At 46.2% G+C, this 19849-nt stretch overlaps 1 protein-coding gene across 1 annotated transcript in view; it reads right to left on the bottom strand.

Moving 5' to 3' along the window:
- The window catches only part of zgc:92140 (uncharacterized protein LOC447854 homolog), a 28207-nt gene that overhangs the window by 4004 nt on the left and 4354 nt on the right, over nt 1-19849 (bottom strand). The window contains exons 2-4 of the mRNA XM_068725945.1: nt 11171-11300; nt 3258-3343; nt 211-278 (exon numbers count right to left, since the gene is read on the bottom strand). Coding sequence (XP_068582046.1) covers nt 211-278; nt 3258-3343; nt 11171-11261 — 245 coding nt within the window. The 5' untranslated portion in view covers nt 11262-11300. The remainder of the gene's footprint in view (nt 1-210; nt 279-3257; nt 3344-11170; nt 11301-19849) is intronic.

Here is a 19849-nt window from a genome sequence, read left to right as displayed (position 1 = left end):
TGTGGAAAAATCTCAGTACTAAATAAAGAAATCGGTATGGCAACCGCTAGAGGTAAAAGAGAAAACATGAGCTTGTTTTATTATTTGGGTGAACTGACCCTTTGTAAATGTTGGCGGTCAAGAGCCGTCTTCAATGCATAGATCGTATCTTTTAAACAATATCCACCAGACTTATATTTCAGCATATACAGACTGCTATTGGCCACTTACTTAGACTTGATGTTTGCTGAAGAGACCTCTTTCTGCTGTTTGCCCCTGTACTGCACATTACTCTTCTCCTGAAAGGCAAACACACACACACACACACACACACACACACACACACACACACACACACACACACACACACACACACACACACACCCCATTAGTTTTCATTATCAGCTGATAAAACAGGCACAAAACAAACAGTTCATATCAGCAAACAGCCACACCACTGAAAGCATGCGTCACATCAGACCTGCATTATTAAATCATGTCTTCACCCAGCTGGCAGCCATAAGCCATCAGGCACCGATAAAAATGTATGTAGGTGTAATAAAACCGACGGAGGTTGGTCACCTCACGTGAGTTCCCTCCGTGTCTTTGTGGACGGTTTCCTGCTTCAGTGATCAACCAAACACACGGTGAGCTGCATCTCGTGGTAGAAAACAAACACTGGTCTAACCACACGTTGCGGTCGTACTGGAGGTCTACCTGGCAGGTTTCAACTTTCAGAGGTTAAGAGGTGCTTCTCCTTGCGGCCGCGGCATGTCACGGTGATAAGGACGGTTTCTGAGCTGCAGTTCCATAAATTAGCGGCAGTGCTTCTGTGGTTTTAACACTTTGTGTTTTGCTTCCAATTTTGTATGAGTTGATCGAAGACCTTTTCTACGCACACAAAAAGGCTTATTTCTGCACAAATTTGTTCGTGAACGCTTGCACCTTTGCCAAGAGTTATCCATCCACCCGACAGTGTGGCATATAAAGACGCTGAGTAAACAGCATGATTATTACACAGGTGCGTCTCGGGCCGGTCATCACAAAAGGCCACTCTGAAATTTGCAGTTTTATCTTTGAATTGATTGATAAGGATTCCACTAAGTACTAGAGCTGCAGAAATGCATCTTTTTGGGGTTTTTGCAGTCAGTATCTGGCAACGCCATCATCTGCTTCATGCAGCGCGGCACCTCTCTTTTGCATAGAGGTGATCAGGTTGTTAATTGTGACTTTCAACGTCGCTGGATATTAAACAAGGAACGCTGTCGTGTATGTCGCATCCCAAACATGCTCACTGGGTGATGAGTCATGCAGGCCACGCAAGAACCTGCATGTTTTCATCTTCCAGAAATGGTGTATAGATCCTTGCAACATGGGGGTGGTGCATTATCATGCTGCAACACGAGGGGATGGCTGCGGATTAGTGGCACGACACCGAGGGGCCTCAGGATCTCGTCACAGTAAACCCCACCGCCACCACGGCGCACACAACGTAGGCATTAGCAAACCGCCCTCCCACACAAAGCCATACACGCCGTCTGCCCGGTCCAGTGAAACCAGGGAATCAATCGGGACGAGAAAACTTCTCCAGACGAAGGCGAGCAGTTGCCTACAGTCAGGTCTGATCAGCTTCAGTTCACAGTTTGTGCAGAAATTCTTCAGCCGTCCCGGTGGCCGCTCTCAGACGATCTTGCGGGCGAAGAAGCCAGATGGGGAGGTTCTCGGCTGACGTGGTTTTGCATGGCCTGCGGTCGTTAGGCCGGACGGACGTACTTCCAAATTCTCGGAAACGACATTGGAGACGGCTTCTGGTAGGGAAATGAACATTCAATTCACGGGCAACAGCTGTGGCCTTTCGTTGTGACCAGCCCCAGGCGCACCTGTGTAATAATCATGCCGTCTAATCAGCATCTTGAGAAGTCACACCTGTCAGGTAAAGTGTTCACCAACATGGATTTTAACAAATTTGTGCAAGAAACTTGAGAGAAATAAGCATTTTCTGTGCATAGATCTTTTATTTCAACTCGTGAACAAAAACAAAAGTATAAAAAACATTCCAGAAAGGATAAAGCCGTGAGGTGACGTTCTCACTATCACTGGTGTGTTTTCCTTATGTCTGTTGATACAACAACAACACAGCTTGACTTACTCACATTTTATAAACTGCATAAACTGGGAGGTATGGTATGTTGTTTAGTGGGAGACCCAAACCACATTTTAACACAGCCAGGTAACCTCCAGTAAAGCCACAACATGCGGTTGGAAAGTATGTGTTTTCTACCACTTGTCATTACTGTAGGTGTAAGGAATTTTCACACACACACACACACACACACACACACACACACACACACACACACACACACACACACACACACACACTCTGAGTGTGTGGGGAACTCATGGGAGTTGACCAACATTCATCAGAGTTGAGTCCTTTTTTTAAAGATAAAACTGCAAATTTTAGAGAGACTTTTTTGTGACCTGTGTATTAATGATGCTGTTTAATCAGCATCTTCATCTTCCACACCTGTCAGGTGCACAGAGTCTCTTGGCATTGTCTTTTTGTCTCGGGATGGGAGCACGGGAAGTGTTTTTGTTTTGTTTATATCATTGGAGTTGCATTGCTTCTTGTTTCACCACTCACCAGGATGTCAGACTGACCTGATTTACTGAAGGCGCCAACAGGATCTCACTTCCCACTTCTACACTTTTCAATAATCTACTGTGTTGATGAGTCTGTAAACATGTACAAGCTTTACAAATTGGTGGTTGAATGTGCATTGGGGATCGGATAGTCGGATTGAGCAAGTTATTAGTACAAAAGGGCCCGACCAACATTTCTGTCCACTGTTTAAGACCGCAGGTTTTGCAGGAAAAGAGTCAAACCAACCAAGCGATCAGCCCCTGCATTCCACACACGCCAGCATGTTGTCTCTACCTGCGTGTGAGGCACCTCTTTGTGTGTTTTGTGCACATGTGCAAGAGACAATACGTATTGTGTGTGTGTGTGTGTGTGTGTGTGTGTGTGTGTGTGTGTGTGTGTGTGTGTGTGTGTGTGTGTGTGTGTGTGTAGGCTGCCGGGAGCTGCCTTCGGACACAAACATGAGCCTGTTCGCCCGAGTTGATAAACTGTCAAGTAAAGGTCTGAGTCTGTGTGTGGATGACGGGCTGTCAGTGGATGGGCTGGTGTGTGTGTGTGTGTGTGTGTGTGTGTGTGTGTGTGTGTGTGTGTGTGTGTGTGTGTGTGTGTGTGTGTGTGTCTGTCTGTCTCTCACCAGGTTCTCCTGGTTGCGTGCATTCACCCGGTTTTCCTCCCCTCTCATGTACTTCACCTCCTCCACTCCCTTCATCTTGTATTCATCTGAGGAGAGGGTGGTTGAGAGAGAGAGAGAGAGAGAGAGAGAGAGAGAGGCATGATTAAAGGAGGGGGAGGCAGGAGGGAAACAAACAACATGTATTTATCGGACATCTTCCAGAGGAGAAACACTGACCAGATTTCGCTCATTCATCCTGGTGAATATGATCTGAAAGGCTAAAATGATTGAACCATGCCACATCGGCTTCACCGCATTATTTCAACATTACCAACGACTACACCATTGATTTTACTTCTAATTTGTTCAAGGTAATCTGGTAATCTGATAACTGCAACCTGACACGGTGTTTCAGAAAGCGGACATGACAGCTGAGGTTCAAGTCGGAGGAAACTAGTCATCTTCTTTCCATTTAAGCTGCAGCATCTCCTCTGAGGAAGAAAAAACAAAAAAAAAAACAGAGCGAGAGGGAATACACGTCCATGTGAAGTAAGAGAGGGGACAGAGGAGACAAAAAAACAGGGAACGGATAAGAGGGAGCGAGCTGGAGGGGATTAAAGATCAGTCGAACAGCTTCTAGGCTACATGGACAGCTTAGACGGTTAAGACAAGCTCACGTTAACACCTCCTCAAAACTGCACGGCGTCGCCCGCCCCGCAGTATGCAGCCACAACTCACCGCCAGAGGTAAAATCAAGGCGATGCCTCTGAATGTACGGAACTTCCTCACTGAGGTTTCAAATACTCTGTTTGAATCCCAGAGAATCAAAAATAGATACAACAAGTTCATCACATCAATCTGCTCAGAGGTCCAGCATCTCTGACTGGTTCTACCGTTTTAAAATCAGGACAAACATACGAGCGAGCCAGAGAAATGACACATCATGCACATTTTACATTGACGGTTTTAAAAAAACATTGTGAAAACTGATTGTTGCATAGATTCAAAATATATTTTATATATCAATTAATCGCTCTTAATTAAGCAAAAAATACCAAATATTCCCTTGTTCCAGCTTTTCAGTTGGGAGAATTTGCTGCTTCTCTCTGACTTATGGGATTGTAAACGGAATATCTTTTGGACTGTTGTTCATAGAAATCGAGCAAATTCTAAGACGTCATCTTGAGCTTTAGAAAAATGTGATTTACTATCAATAGACTAAATAAACAATGAGAATATGATCTCAATAGCACAGCCTCATTCACTCACTATTGTCTAGTACATACTGTAATGTATACTCTTTACTTTACTCTATAATCAGCTTTAATAATTGTATGAATATGAATATATCAGTTAATATAATGCATTCTATAGTAAATAGCGACTGAAGCCTTTTTGTTTGAGCACTAACTGCATTAAAGCACAAAAAATTAGCTGAAAGACCCAAAACAAACCAGGCAATAACCAATAATACACAATAAATTATATAGAGGGGTTGATCATTGGTGCTTTTACAAAACATTTACACATTGAGACTTTGTGTAAATAACCACCAGCAGTGTGGATTTAATGACTAACTGGGTAAAGGCAAACACAGGCTCGTGTGTTCAGAAACACTTCGCTGTACTGTGGCTTTTACAACCAGGAGAAGACAACACTTATGCCATATAAGGATATCCCAAATCTAAGATCATATCTAGCCTCATATCACAATATCAATATTTTTGCCCGGCCCTACGGTAAATCTGACAGTGATGTAACACGATATGACATTTAAAACTCGACATACAGCACCTTTACCCAACACCAAAGCCCACCTAACCTTGAGCGGAGCCGTTCAAGCACACTGGCATTTCTGCTGACTACCTGGTTGTTGGACATTTTACTGATAGCGCAGCCGAGACTCTGTCACTCACACTCACACACACACACACACACACACACACACACACCCTCTCGGCCTTATCTGTTGCACACTTTGTATTTTGCCCTCCCTCTATCAGCTGTCTGTCTGTTTATCAGTGTGTGTGTGTGTGTGTGTGTGTGTGTGTGTGTGTGTGTGTGTGTGTGTGTGTGTGTGTACGTGTGTGTACGTGTGTACGTGCCACTTTGAACCCAGCTGACAGGTTCAACCCTTCCTCTGCTCCATTGCTCACAATCCACCCACGGCACCTGGATCACCTGTGTGCACAATCCCCTGCGTTTGTACATCTGACATGTGCGTCAATGTGGAGCAAAAACGCGGCCTGCGTTCGTCAGATAAACGCCGCCGACGAGAAATCATTTCAAAAAGGGGAGTGAAGGAGAAAGAAAGGGGGGAAAAGCTGTGCAGATGTGAGAGAAAGAGAAAGAGAAGGAGAGATGAGCGTGGGGGGGGGGGGGGGGGAACAATTGGTGACTACTTTTCTTCTGTTCTGTTTGGAACAGGAATGTAAACGAGTCGGCTCCTGTCTGAACATGCTGACACACACGCACGCACATAAACGGTTTTATAACACTAAACAGGATCGCCGAGCTAAGATGCGCTCTGTAAACATGCAGAGCATACGGCGCTGCAGAAGGAAACAGAATTAAGGGCCATTTCCTCTGCTCTCGTGCACATTACAGGAGCAAGCCACACGGACTTTAAGCCACATAATCCGCACCTTAAGGTGGACACGGATGAACGGGGAAGGGGCAAAAAAATTGGCTTCGTAAATAAATCGAAATGGACGTTTTCAAGCAAGCGAATTGAGGAAAAAAAAAAAAGTCATTTTAGAATTTGGGTGAGTTGAGAGCATGACGGGTTAAACTGGCTGAATGTTACTGGATAGTCGCTGAGCTTAATGTGACGGGTATACGTAGATCAAAGTGACCCAGCTTACGCCAATCAAGACTCATCACATCACAGACTTTGCTTCAGTTCAGATAGGAGCAAAAACTGGTCATGCTGTGTGAGTATGGAGTGTGTGTGTGTGTGTGTGTGTGTGTGTGTGTGTGTGTGTGTGTGTGTGTGTGTGTGTCATCGTCACAAGAAACGACAAGGGTGTTTCGTCACGCTGATGCCGGGCCGGGCTCGCTTGGGGATGGAGAGGGGAGGGGAACCGTCAGAGAGGGGAAGATGAAAGGCGAGGACTATTTTTGAGAGGCTGTGATTTTGTGATGTGGACATCTTTCTCATCTCTGATTAGAGACCGCGCGCTCTGCGCTGACCTTAAGGTACAAACACTTGCGTGCGAGTGCACGAGGGCGTGCACGTGCACACACACACGTGTTTCTATTTCAGATGAGGCCGTGTCTTTGAATCAGCTCGTTTGTCCTTTTCGTGCAAGTGTTGCGTTTTGTATGGGTGTGACTCATTTAAATAGCCGCGTTGGGAGCGTGTGTGTGTGTATTTGCGTGCGTGTCTTTGTGTCTGCTCTAACAGCTCTAGCTGTCCTGTGGCGATGTCACTCTGTCCTTCCCGCTGTGTGTCCTCCCTCTTAGCCACTCTGGCTCCAGGCCACCACCGGCCTGGCCATGACATTTACACCTGAACATAAAGTCTCGTCTCGAGCACACACACACACACACACACACACACACACACACACACACACACACACACACACACACACACACACACACACACACACACACACACACACACACACACACACACACACACACACACACACAAATCAAACCTATCATACAAGGGGGAATCAATTTAGAAAGAGATATAAAAAAAAAAAATACATAATATATGTGCATAATATTCTCGAGAGAAATGAATGCCACAGCTTTTGCTGGCGGGAATAAAAAGATAAGAGAAGCACAAACAGAATATTTCCAAAAGCCTGTTCTGATTTGTAAGCAAATAGGAAAACACTCAAATTAAATTTGCTGCACAATTAAATAATCAGATTATATGAGAATCTGTCTTCTGGTTCCATCTGTCACAATATTTACACATCTTTCAGCAGCAGATTCCTTTTTCGAGCCATAATATAAAAACATTATACATTATGTTTCCTGTATGAACACACTTCAGGCTCTGAACATTGCAGCAGTACTTTCTCATTAGCCCAACGCTGCTGAAATCAGTGAAATTGCTGTATCTCGTATGGTTCAGGAGACTACTTTTAGATGCATTGGCTTCCCAATGTATCAGGCGATATTGTCACATGACGATGCTCTAAAATGCTGAAAGCAATTTGAGAGAACCGAAAATAATTGCCATGTCTGGAATCAGTCAAATCTACTGCCAGAAGAAAGACTGGATTGTGCAAACATTTGGGGCTTGCTGGAAATTAAAATATCTTCAAAATAGACTGAGACCCATCGTGCAGATATTCTGATTAAGTTTGTAAAACCTCAACAAGCCGCAGACCTGTGTTCAGGGAACACGAATCACAAATTAAACAAATACACTGAAAAAGGATCAGACACAGTTTCACCTGATAAAGTGAACAACTCCTATAAGGCCAGCACACATCCTGTTCTGGGTTCACCATAACTTGCACAATCTCCAGTCAAATTAAAAACAGAAACATACACACATAAAGACGTGCAGTGCAGTGAGTCCTTTGACTCGATCTGCTGCGTGTTTGTTCTCAATCTAACTCTCAGTATCTGGTGCAATACGTCTGACCTTTACTCAACAAGGGTTAACTCACTGGGCCCGCCCTGCTCCACAATCACACCTGGAAGTTTCCCAACACGACCGCAGTTAACCACTAAGCGGCTCCGCCGGAGCAGCCAAGCAGCCTTCTTGTTAAAAGGGCGCTTAAGCAGTGACGATGAGGGTCGGACACGTGCCGCTCCTTCACCTTCCGCTGCCTTTGAACCGGAGGTCACCAGCGTGCGTCTCTGTTTCTGCGTACGGCCCTTAAGAGGAATTGTACACTGTACACAGAAACCGTATTTGTTGCGAGTTTGGTTTTCTAAAGAGCGAAAAGGAGAGGATTCTCTGAAATGTGTCAGCACAAAAAAAAAAAAACATAAATTCAAGGATGTAGCTGCTCTCTTTGAAGGTGTTATGTGATAATATTCCCAAGGACTGGGCGCTCACTTGGCGGTTTAATGAAGAAAGCTCGGTGTGATTGAAGCGACAGCATTTCTTTGAGGCACTACTAAAAACAATCAGCTTTCAGAGATCCAGTTTTTTATTCCACCGGGAGTGTCGCAGCTGTTTTGGACTGAATCAGACAGACACAAAAGGTTTCAGAGGGACAGTAGCATCGGGAGGACAGAGCCTCCAACCGCTCAGCTGCTCCACCGCCTCAAAACAACATGAGCTCTTAAAGAAACGGGGCAATCCGCACGCCACCATGCTGCGTATACATGTCAGGGTGCCACTTTCGCAATCAACATACACGCGCAGTCCCACATGCGCTATCTGCACTGTAATCTCTCCTCCTCGACTGCCATTATCGCAGACATCAATAGCATGATGTATGTGGAGGGTGTTGCTGTTTTCCCTTGGCGTCCTTCAGTGTTTGTGTAATGGAGCTCAGCCTTTTCCGGTTATTGTGCGAGAGGGGGGGGAGGCTAGTGGCCGGAGTTTGACAGACCGGGCAGTCAGAATATCTGGGACACACACACACACACACACACACACACACACACACACACACACACACACACACTCGCACAAATACACACACGGACAGACTGACTGGCAGACAATCTGTTGGAGGCGGATCAGTGTGAGCAAGAAGAGGGCTCGCCGTCTCACTTAATACGCCGATATGCAACACGGAAACATACATGAACACAAATGTGTGTGTGTGTGTGTGTGTGTGTGTGTGTGTGTGTGTGTGTGTGTGTGCGTGTAGGCGGCAGGCTGACTGACCAAAACCAACCAATCTTTTCTGCCTCGATCATGAGAAGCGCACCGGACGCATTGAAGCAGTTCTGCCGGGGTTGTAAAGAGCAGCGAGTTTAGTAGGAAGGAATGACTACACAGTGCGTGACGGTGACTGAAATACTGCAGAGGAAGAGGAGATAGAATTTAGAAGGGAATCAGAAACAAAGATAAGACTGGATGAAGATGAGATGAAGAAAAAAAAAGGGGCGTGAAGAAAGGGTGTTATTGGGTTTTGGGATAATCCACACTATCCAGGTCACTTGTGTTTTCCACCTTCAAGACACACACACACACACACACACACACACACACACACACACACACACACTCGCAGACAAGCTCGAACAGTAGTCTGGCCCAGCCACTGCCACTCTAAATTTCCCTTTAACCAACTGACAGTGACACTGGGGGATAGGATGGGAGGAAGAGGGAGGAAAGAGGAGAGGTGAAAGGACAAAAGGCTCTGACCCAATGTTGTGCCAGAGAAAGAGAGGAAAAGATTCAGGGAGAGAAGAAGAAACACTGGGGGATGAAGGCAGGAAGAGAGGGGGGGGGGGGGGGGGGGGGCGAGCAAAGACCCAAAATAGAGAGACGGAGAGAAAGAGGAAGGGAAGAACGAGGCCTTGAGCAGGGGGAGGGAAGAGGCGAACTGACCGAGACGGAGAAGGTTTAAGAGAGAGAAAAAGAGAAGGGCAGCAGCGTCAACGCACGTCACTCTCCCTTCCTCTCTCAAGGAAAAAAAGCGATTCACTCCAACCCATATCTCCCTCCCATCTCTCCCTTCCATCTCTCCCTCCTCCTTCTGTTTGCTCCTTAAAAGACGAGGAGGGGAAACAAGACTCAAGAGCGGAGAGATCACAGGGGGGGGCCTGATGAGGGGAGATGATAGAAGGGACGAGAGAGAAGAGAGTCAAAGAGAGGTCGCCGGGAGAGGGTGAGAGGCTGAGAAGGAGGAGGGAGGGAGAAGGGTCAGAGGGGGATGACGGACAGAGAGGACCTCCTGCAGGTCGTCATCTGCCACGTCCATCCGCCCGCGTACATCCACAGCAGAGAGTTGCTCCTAATTCTTAATCGCTTTTAATCTCCCCACCAGCCCATCATCTCTCTCCGTCTCTGGCTTTCACTTTCATTTCTGGCCCTCATTGCACAACAGCCTGCGAGCTATTATTAGAGCAGCCGCCGACAATCATATTCGTTACAGATTAATCTGTTGATTATCTTTTTTCAATTAATCAATTCTATAAAGTTGCGTAATGTTTGTGCAATTTCCCAGAAGTTTGTCGAAAAAGTCAGAAATCCTGAAATATTCAGTGTAAAATGATGATGGAGGAAGAAGAGAATGTTTAGCATTTTTCCCAACTTTTTGACTTGTTGACCCTCGACAGCGAAGCGTTGTGTCGACTTGTGAGTAACTGCATTTGTTTTATTGGTCGCAGTCGGGATGTAAAAATGTAACAAAAAGTGTTTTTGAAGGAGATTACCAACCCTAGCCTGAAGATAAGTCTGAAGGGTTGCCATCCTCACATTCATCTTGCATTCCTTTGGCTTCTCTCTGCCTCTTAGTTGGAAACCGCTGGTAGAATCAATGAATCGATTCATCCCTAATGGAAACTCTCATAAAGGGTTTACTCCACTCTCACCTCTCCTTTTGCTTTTGCTTTCCGTTCCTCTTGGTTTCCCGCTCCAACTGAAGTAAAACTGAAGTGTTAAAAGAACGTCCAGAAACCCGAGCACGCAGTTAACGCTACGCCGACCAACTTCCCCTCTCTTACACCTACCGTCAACATAGATAACGGCAATAAAACTGCAGTGTTGACAGTTATTGTCTGAAATGGAGAACCGAACACTCTGCGAGGAGACTATGAGCTGTAATGAAGAGAATATAGCGTGAGGGCAGACGGGGCAGCGCTGAGCAATTAACTGAGTGAAATGGAGCTGTGAAGCTTTTATTGACATCCCTCTGTGAGTGAGTGAGTGAGTGAGTGAGTGAGTGAGTGAGTGAGTGAGAGAGAGAGAGAGAGAGAGAGAGAGAGAGAGAGAGAGAGAGAGAGAGAGAGAGAGAGTGAGTGAGTGAGTGAGTGAGTGAGTGAGTGAGTGTACTGACCGGTGAAGAGGTCTCCGTTGCTGTAGGCCTTGCCGCGTCCCTCCTCATCGTTGGGCACGGCCGACACCTGCTTGGCCGAGGTGCAGCCCATGGCCTCACACTCTGAAGCCTCTCCTCATCTCACTCTCACCTGGACAAGGACGCAGACAAACATCATAAAATAACCAGCACCGACTGCTTTGTTTTTACAATGTACTTCATCGACATCAAAAGCTGTTTGTTCGGCTATGGCGGGCTGTCACTCAACTACAGTCTCTTCTTCTTTCTTTTTGTTTCGAACAACCAAGCGAAGCTTTTCAGCTTCGCTTCCCCTTCAAAAAAAAAAAAAGAAAAAAAAAAGAAAAAAAGAAAAAAGGAGGACACCCAGATCTGCAAATCAAAAGCCTCGGAGCAGGGTGCTTTAAAATGAACCGCTCACTTATTTACAAAAAAAAAAAAAAAATACATTAAGCTATGGTCTGGCCGTCCCGTCGACCTGGAGCCAGGAAACACATTTCCTTCCACTTCACGGACGTGTCTATTTCACACCTGGTGTTCACAGCCACAAACGTAGGTTGAGTCATAATATAAAATCGGGGGAAAAAAAGCGAGCATGATGCAGATTATTGCTGCTAAATATAGCCACAGCCATTATATGTGGAGTGGGTGAATAAACAAGACAACCTGGTTTGAAGTAGGGCTGCAAATGAACTAGGCATTTTGATTATATTCATATTAGATTCATATTTTGCTTTATAAAACGCCATTGATCACTTTTTTTTGGGATTCATAAATGGATTGTTGTTAAATTTCAAAGCATAAGGAATCATTCCAATAACAAGACGATCAAACAGTCGACTGTTCAATATAAAATAAGCAAACGCCTGAAATGATTTTGTATTTTTATGTGATGAACTACTTCAAGAGGTTAGAAATTGATTTCCTTTGCTGCTTGGCGGGAAGCAAAATGATAATATTATATCATCACCTTATAAAGTGGATATTGCGAATGTGTAGGCAGACAGTTGACTATTTCGACATCCAGCAGACACAGAGCAACATTAGCATTCACTTGGAATGGCGAGTCCAATATTCTCTCTCCTTCCAGCTCTGTTTTGATCCCCATCAACTCCTGAGGGAAATATCTGTCTCATTAGCCGCTAAATGCTTCATTATGTTCACCAGCTAGTCTCTAACTTTGTCTGTCTGCCGTGTGGTGCTGGTGAGGTAGTGTACAGCGGGTTTATAGCAGCTTAAAATAGCTGCCTGCTGTGGCTGGAGATGAGGGAGCCAAAGAAAAAGTTGCATGCCAGAAAAAACCAAAACAATGAGCTGAAAGATGCTAAAGTGCTCCGTAGAGCTGAGAGAGGGAACTGCAGCACCGTAAGCAACACTTTTTGTCCTTTCAAATTACAATCAGTCATTTGATCCATTGTTGAAATCAAAATATTGATCACTGCAGCTTACACATGACAAGTGAATTACTGAAGCTGATAATAATCTCAACATTATTTCTAAAGTGATAAAAGTTGAAGCGTCCTTCAACCAAACGGCTCCCTCTTATCATCATGAACTAGGGCTTGACAGTAAGGGTTGTCAGGTTTCCATTTGCACTATTTTGAGCAATTGGTATAAAAATATACGGGGAATAAAAGCGGCGACCACATTTTCAGTTTAGGCAACCAGGAGCCGATGCCTGGTTAGCGATGAGCCCTGTGAGCCCTTCACTGCTGTTCAGAAAAGAGGAAAGCAAAGCCCTCCCACCCAGCGGGACAGCTGACACGAAGCTGGGGACGTCACTGTCAGTCAATCACACACATTACACTATAGATAGTCGTCATGTCACTCACGCATGCCATATGCCGTCATTGACAGAGCCCGTCTGACTGCTGCCAGTTGCGCACACACACGCACGCACGCACGCACGCACGCACGCACACACACACACACACACACACACACACACACACACACACACACACACACACACACACACACACACACACACACACACACACACACACACACACACACACACACACAGGAAGCCAATGGTTACCCATCGCTAAAATGAAATCTGCAGCTCCGGTACATCAGTGAGAGGAGGAGGCGAGCTGAGGGGGCTGGAGAGGCTTTTTTCCTTTCTCTTTTCTGGAGCGGCAGAAAAAGACAAAGACAGAAGAAGGAGGGTTGAGATGAAGGGGGACATGGGTGAAGGAAAAGATGGAAAAATAGGTGGGAGAGAAAGAGGCAGGGAGAGAAAGACGGGCCACAGAGCTTCAAAAGAGAGCCGCCTGCACCTCCTCCCTCCTTCAGCGATCCTCGGAGCGTTTGAAGTTGACAGGAGGCCGCCCGCCGTTTACTCCCGAGTTCAGGCTGCAGCCGACCGGCCTCCGTCACTCTGGATACGACACGCAGGTGTGTTAAAGGGCCATTCCAGTTCAGCAAAAACAGGGGTCTTCTTATCATAGTTTTGCCCACCGTTCCTAATCAGTGAATCAAAGTCGTTGCTGAGATTTGGGGACACGGTGCCATGGCTACAGAGATGCTGGTTAATGAGATGATTATGCAGGTTTAAAAGTAAAAGTCCCCTCGGCTGCAATAAAGGATCATTACTGAGAATTCAGGTCAGGTGAGCTCACTTATATTTTATAAATGACCTCAAATATATATATATATTTGACATTTCAGCAAAGCAAGCGCTTGTTACTCGCCAATGTGTTGGTCTCGCTCCAGTAAACTAGGCAATCGTGTTGTCATCGTTATCACAATTGGGAAGAAACTGACAAACCGAACGGAAGCAAAGTGAGGCAGGAAGCAGTTTGGGATCGACATCACGGATGGAGAAATAATGAATGAAGGTAAGACTAGTTTGTTTCCTTTTCAAAATGCAACTGCCTCACGACAACAAATCTGAAGTCAGAGGCACGTTAATTGGCAGCACTGTGGTGAGTACAATGTCATAGTCAAAACTATAAATACAAGACTCCGGTGTAAAGGAACCATCCTTTCATTCTGCTGTGAATGTGAGCCTCTGTGTGTGTGTGTGTGTGTGTGTGTGTGTGTGTGTGTGTGTGTGTGTGTGTGTGTTCGGTAGAAGATGAGGTCATTTGTATGTGAATCTCTTTCTCAACCTTCCAGGTAACAGGACAATCATCTCTGGAGCCTGAGCAGAGCTTACACATGAATTTCTCAAAAAGGTCCCGAAGGTGAGGAGGAGGCTTTACCTCGGGAGAGCGAATCAAGACACACACTCTCACACACACACACACACACACACAAGCTCTGGTTGTGTGTGGTGTCACCTGAGGCCTGAGCGAGTGTCCTGGTCTAGAGAGCAGCTTATCAGGCTGTTCCAGGCAGCCTGGGAACCCTCTTACTACGACTACTGCTCTGGCACAACTCAACTATGGTTCTCTCACACACACACACACACACACACATACACATACACACACACATACACACACACACACACACACACACACACACACACACACACACACACACACACACACACACACACACACACACACATGCGCAGCTGGGAGGTCTTAGTGCAGTCCGGGGCACGTAGTCGTAAAGACACACTGGCGACAAAGTTTCAATAACAGTCTCATCCGGCGTAATCCGTCTCTTGACGGAGTGGAGAATGAGGATTCTGCACTGAGGGGGACGAGGTGTATACCAAGAAACTCTGCCGCGGGGGGTTGCTTGTTATCTGTTGGAGAATCACAGCACAGCGAAGCAAAAGCCAGAGAGGGCTACAGAGACAGAAAATAAAAGACGGGGGGGGGGGCCACAAGCAGCCGCTGAAAGAGAGGGGAGACTTTCTCTCGACTCCGGGCTATTAGTGTAGAACTGAAGTGAATATTAGATTAGCAAAGCACAGAGACTCCCTTCTGAAACCACTGAAGGAAGTGCACCGAGAAATTTGAGCAGCCTTGATAGATTTTCAAGTTTCAAAAGGGTCTCCAGTGAGTGGGCAGCATCTGTTTGAAGGGCTTTGATTTGTGTGTATTGAAACATCAAATTGTGAGTAGGAGCAGGCTAAAAATAGACCCAGCAGTCCCAGAGCCATTGTTGTGTGCAGGGATAATGCTAGGCTGTGTGAATCTGTAAGCCAAGCTGCTATTACTTGGGTTATAAACATGAGCTACAGCTAGTAGGGCGACTATCACAAAGCCAAATACAGCTATAAATAAATAACTGTGGCCTGTAATAAGGCCGATGACAGAGGGACGCTTCAACGACGCACAAATCGCTCATGGGTTGAAATTCAAGGGAGACACTCAGGAACAGCTTCTTTTGTTACTGATTGTCTTTGTTACACTCAGGAAATCCTGGTAGTATCTTGAATTGTCCATTGAGACTTTTCTGGGAGGCTTGGCTTGATGAAAGACGATATATATTCATTCAAAATAAAGGAATTTCAAGACCGTCCAATCATTGTTCTGATTTTGTTGTGTCAAATTTGTTGTCCTAAAGCAATTATTCCCCTTCCTCGAGGGTGACAGAATGATTACCAGAGTAGGAACTGAGAAGGAAAAATTAACTTTCGCTCCACAAACTTGTGTTTATCTTTCCGACTTTTGCCGGATTTGGCTTGTCGTATTATCAAATAGAGTCTGGTTCATCAATCCTTCAAAAGAAACAGTCAGAGAGAGGAAAATTACTTTTTGATTGAACTCTTCACAGTATGCTCCAAATAGACACGTCGTATCAAAAGGATCACACGCGTGGAAAAGGCCGGGAACCACTGCAATTAAAAGGGAAACGAGACGTTTAGGAACACAGGACTCTTTTGCATCTCTTACAACGAGATCAATGAGTCCACATTCAGCATTGGCGGAGTCGGGTCTGAGCTCTTCCCAATGAGCCGCTCGCTGCCACATGCGAGACCACAGTGGGGCGTTGCACAGTGTTGATTTAACCCACAGGACGGCTGAGCTGTGCTGCTCTCAGGCTCGCCTAGTCCTGTAGACGCTGAAGTGTGTCAATGGGACAAGCTTAGTCTGGTGACTCAGCTAAGACCCTCACACTAACCAACTATCTCTCGCTCCTGCTGTCACACACACACACACACACACACACACACACACACACACACACACACACACACACACACACACACACACACACACACACACACACACACACACACACACGCTGAGCCAAGATGATCTGATAAACATCACATCGTCTGAAGGGGATAAGAGTTCTTAATACCAACTGGCACACAACCACCTCAGGATCCACGCAACTCGCTCCAGATGCTTAACATTCATCCCGGGTCATATACTCGCCAAAGCAAAGCAGCAGCCTAATTTAGAGATATAAATAATGCCATGATGTCAGCTGGCAGGCGTCATTTCTAGCTAAACTTACAGATTTGGCCGAGAGCCTCCCGTTCAGTGTTTCACCCTCTTAAATGCGTCTCAACAATGACATAAGCCTCTGCGACACAAAAAGGGCTCCGACTCCGTCGAAGGCATGTTAAGGCCGAACGTGGACGACACGTGGCAAATGATCAAGCCCTTAAAATGAGTAGGATTTGGCAAACATATAGGCTTGCCCATGCCTGCATACCGCGAGGTGGGTGTTGACCTATTCGCAGTCAGTGTGAATAAGCCTTCTCTACAAGTCAGTTTGTCAAAGGGGGAACTCAAAAGGACTGTGGGGGGGGGGGGGGGGGGGGGGGCGTATACACGTTTGCATAAACACAAACCGTGCACACAGGCTGAGCAGTGTGCAGCGCCGAAGGTTTCTCAAACACAGGGTTGTGCCAGAGGCAGAGCGCGCGACCACAGAGCCTGAAAAACTGGCTGGCCGAATAAGCATAAAGAGAGAGAAGAGTACCAGACGAACGTCACAGGTTATCTTTTCTTTCTTTTCTTTTTTTTTAAATGGATCTGATTGCCTTGTGGGTTCATCAGCTCCCACAAGTCTACTGTAAACAGGAGTGGCTGGCTGCGATTCAGCTTCCTGGTAAGACGGGCCGATCTGAAAGCATGGGAGGGGGGGGGGAGCGGCGGTCGAAGCCACGGGGGCGAGTATCCAGCTATGACGGAGCAGAGGTTCATCCTCGGTGTCAGCCGGTCGGTGCATTGCATTACGCTGGTAGCGGAGCAGCGTTTCCCTCCAGCGAAACGTTGGTCAGCAAGCCGCACATGTCTCGACGCCTCCGGTCCTCTTCCCTGTGAGGTTAATGTTTTATCTCGTAAACATGCTTTTATGGCGTTAGTGGGTGTGAGCCGTGCTTTCTTAGAGGAGAGGCGGCCAACCTTTGGAATAAAACACTGCAGAAATACTATCATATACACACACACACACCGCCATGTCGATAACACAGAAGTAGACGCCACTTTACCTTTAATAGCACGTTACATATCAACATCGCCAAATGAAGTTCCTGTCTGGATGATAAAAGTCAAGAGTGTTTCTATTGATTTTTGTTTTTCTGCTTATATCTCATACATCAAATTTGTGGTTTGGAATAATGGCAACATGGGAGTGGACAATATGGATAGAAACCTCTGCCACAGTCTTATGTCATGATATCAATATCTGTCATGATATAGTACTTTTTTTAAAAATTAGTAACTACAAGGAACTTTAAATCTCATTAAATGATCGATGCCTCGACATGAACTGTATAGATCATCAGCGAAAATATTGGCAATTTCTATATAGTTATTCCTAATGCCTGTCATCGGGTCAGATTCCTCGAGAAATCAGACAAAATGATTCACGGCATGCAGGTTTACTCCTTCAGCTCAGACTCCAGCGGGGCCTCCGGCAGCGACCAGAACCAGATCCGGGTCCGCTGACGCCTTCGACCTGCAGTCGGAAGCTCCAGAGGGAGGTGGAGAGCTCCGGCCCGGGAGCAGAGCTCTGCCTCGCTTTCTCAGCCGGTCCCCCGCTGGGAGCCAAAAGCAACACCATACTGCTGGAAAACCAGGCCGTATAGCTGGGCCCGCTGGAGCGAAGGGAGGCACGGGAGAACCAGAACCAGGACCAGGACTGCGCGTATAGCAGACTGTCAGCTCCTGCTCTGGTTAAAATGAGAGGTTTTCTAAAAAGGCACACTGGTGCTCGGAAACACTACAGACTTAATAGCAGTAATAATAGTATTATTACTATCATTATTTGAATGTTTACACTTATTCATTGTTTACTTTTCCTACTGCGACATGTCTAGATGTCAGTAGCTGAATCTATGACCACTCATAAATGTATATCATCTCAATGTGTATGGTCGGCCAGCCTTAAATAACCTACAAATTCAACACAAAGTTTGCTCTAAAAGAGGAAGAAAAAAAAACTGAATGACGTAGACGAAGCTGCTTCACGCCGTGTGCTGCAGTGTGTCTTTACCTCTCTCTGTGACAGAGCAGAGTCTCAGTACAACTCCTGGGCCAACGCACCATAATATTTACTCTAGCCAGGCAGCAAATGCTGCACCTCTCCTCTTGTCCCAGTTTAAGCACTCCATCAGTCTGACAAGCCTGGGAAGCCGTGCCAACACACACACACACACACACACACACACACACACACACACACACACACACACACACACACTAGTGGACAGTAAAGGCTTCTCCCGAGTGGTGTGCTGCTGCTGCTTTAAGTGTACATTTCTCTCTGTCTGCTGTTGTGCGAGCAGCGTCTCTTTCCTCTTTCTTACTGTTGTAATGAGCGTGATAAGTGGTCAAAGAGGGAGGGGTGGGCGTAGACACAGGGTGGGGGGGTGGGGGGGGGTGTAGATACAGGAGTTCCTCTGTTCTGTTGGGTGAAACCGTAGCCTGGCCGCGTGACTGACAATGAGAGACACATTGCGCATAGCTGAGGCATGTGCTGGTAAAGAAATAAGAGCAGGCAGGTTGTTACATACGTTCACATTGGCATGAAGCCTATGTTTTTACTCCAGGCCCCATAAAAGCCAGTTGAGCTGAAACTGAGAGGTCTGCATTGGCTCTCACCATAGCAGAGAGACGGACGGACAGAGTGAAGAGAAGGACGAAACAAAAAAAAAAAGGAGGGAAAAGCAGAAGGTGGTCCACGTAGAACAAACGTTTTCACCTTCTACAGGCCCAGGCTAGAGGACAACATGTGTCCTCTGATGGCCTGTTACTGGTTGGCGCTTGTACAATACTTGCTTAAGAGCGAGACGGATTCCCCCGAAAGAGCAGAAATCAAGTAGTCGCGCCAGTTTTATTCCCTCCGACGCCACTCACTCCGTTCTGCTGCACCCAGTCGGGACTGAGGTAAAAGCAGGTCAGAGCCTGAGGTGGCTGGTGGGTGAAGAGCGGGATCAAAAGGGCGGAGAAGTAACTGACGAAATGCATCAGCGACATCGTGGCTTCCTGCTGCGCTGCGTTGAGACACAACCAAGTCAGAAAAGAGAATAAAGCTGGAGCATCAGGTGGGTCATTAAAGCCGGCTTTCAAGTCCATGTTCGGCTTCTCTGAAACGCACTTAGCAAAGTTCTTTGCCTAACCTTTGATTTGAGATCTCGTTCTATTCTTAAGATGGATTTAACAGGTGGATTTATGGACTTCACAGTTAGAAAAAGCACATCTTTCTGTCCTGGCTGCAGTTCCTCCAAAAGTAAAAAGGACTGCTGCTAGTTGTAGATCTGTAAAAAGGGTGTTGTGTGTTTTTTTTTTTTTTTTTAAATGTATTCAAGTTTAGTGT

Source organism: Cebidichthys violaceus, unplaced genomic scaffold, assembly GCF_023349555.1.
Source record: "Cebidichthys violaceus isolate CVI_PGR_0920_01 unplaced genomic scaffold, fCebVio1.0.p SCAF_37, whole genome shotgun sequence".
Classification (NCBI taxonomy): Eukaryota; Metazoa; Chordata; class Actinopteri; order Perciformes; family Stichaeidae; genus Cebidichthys; species Cebidichthys violaceus.
Note: the sequence above shows the minus strand (reverse complement) of the source record. Positions and strands in the feature narration are given on the sequence as shown.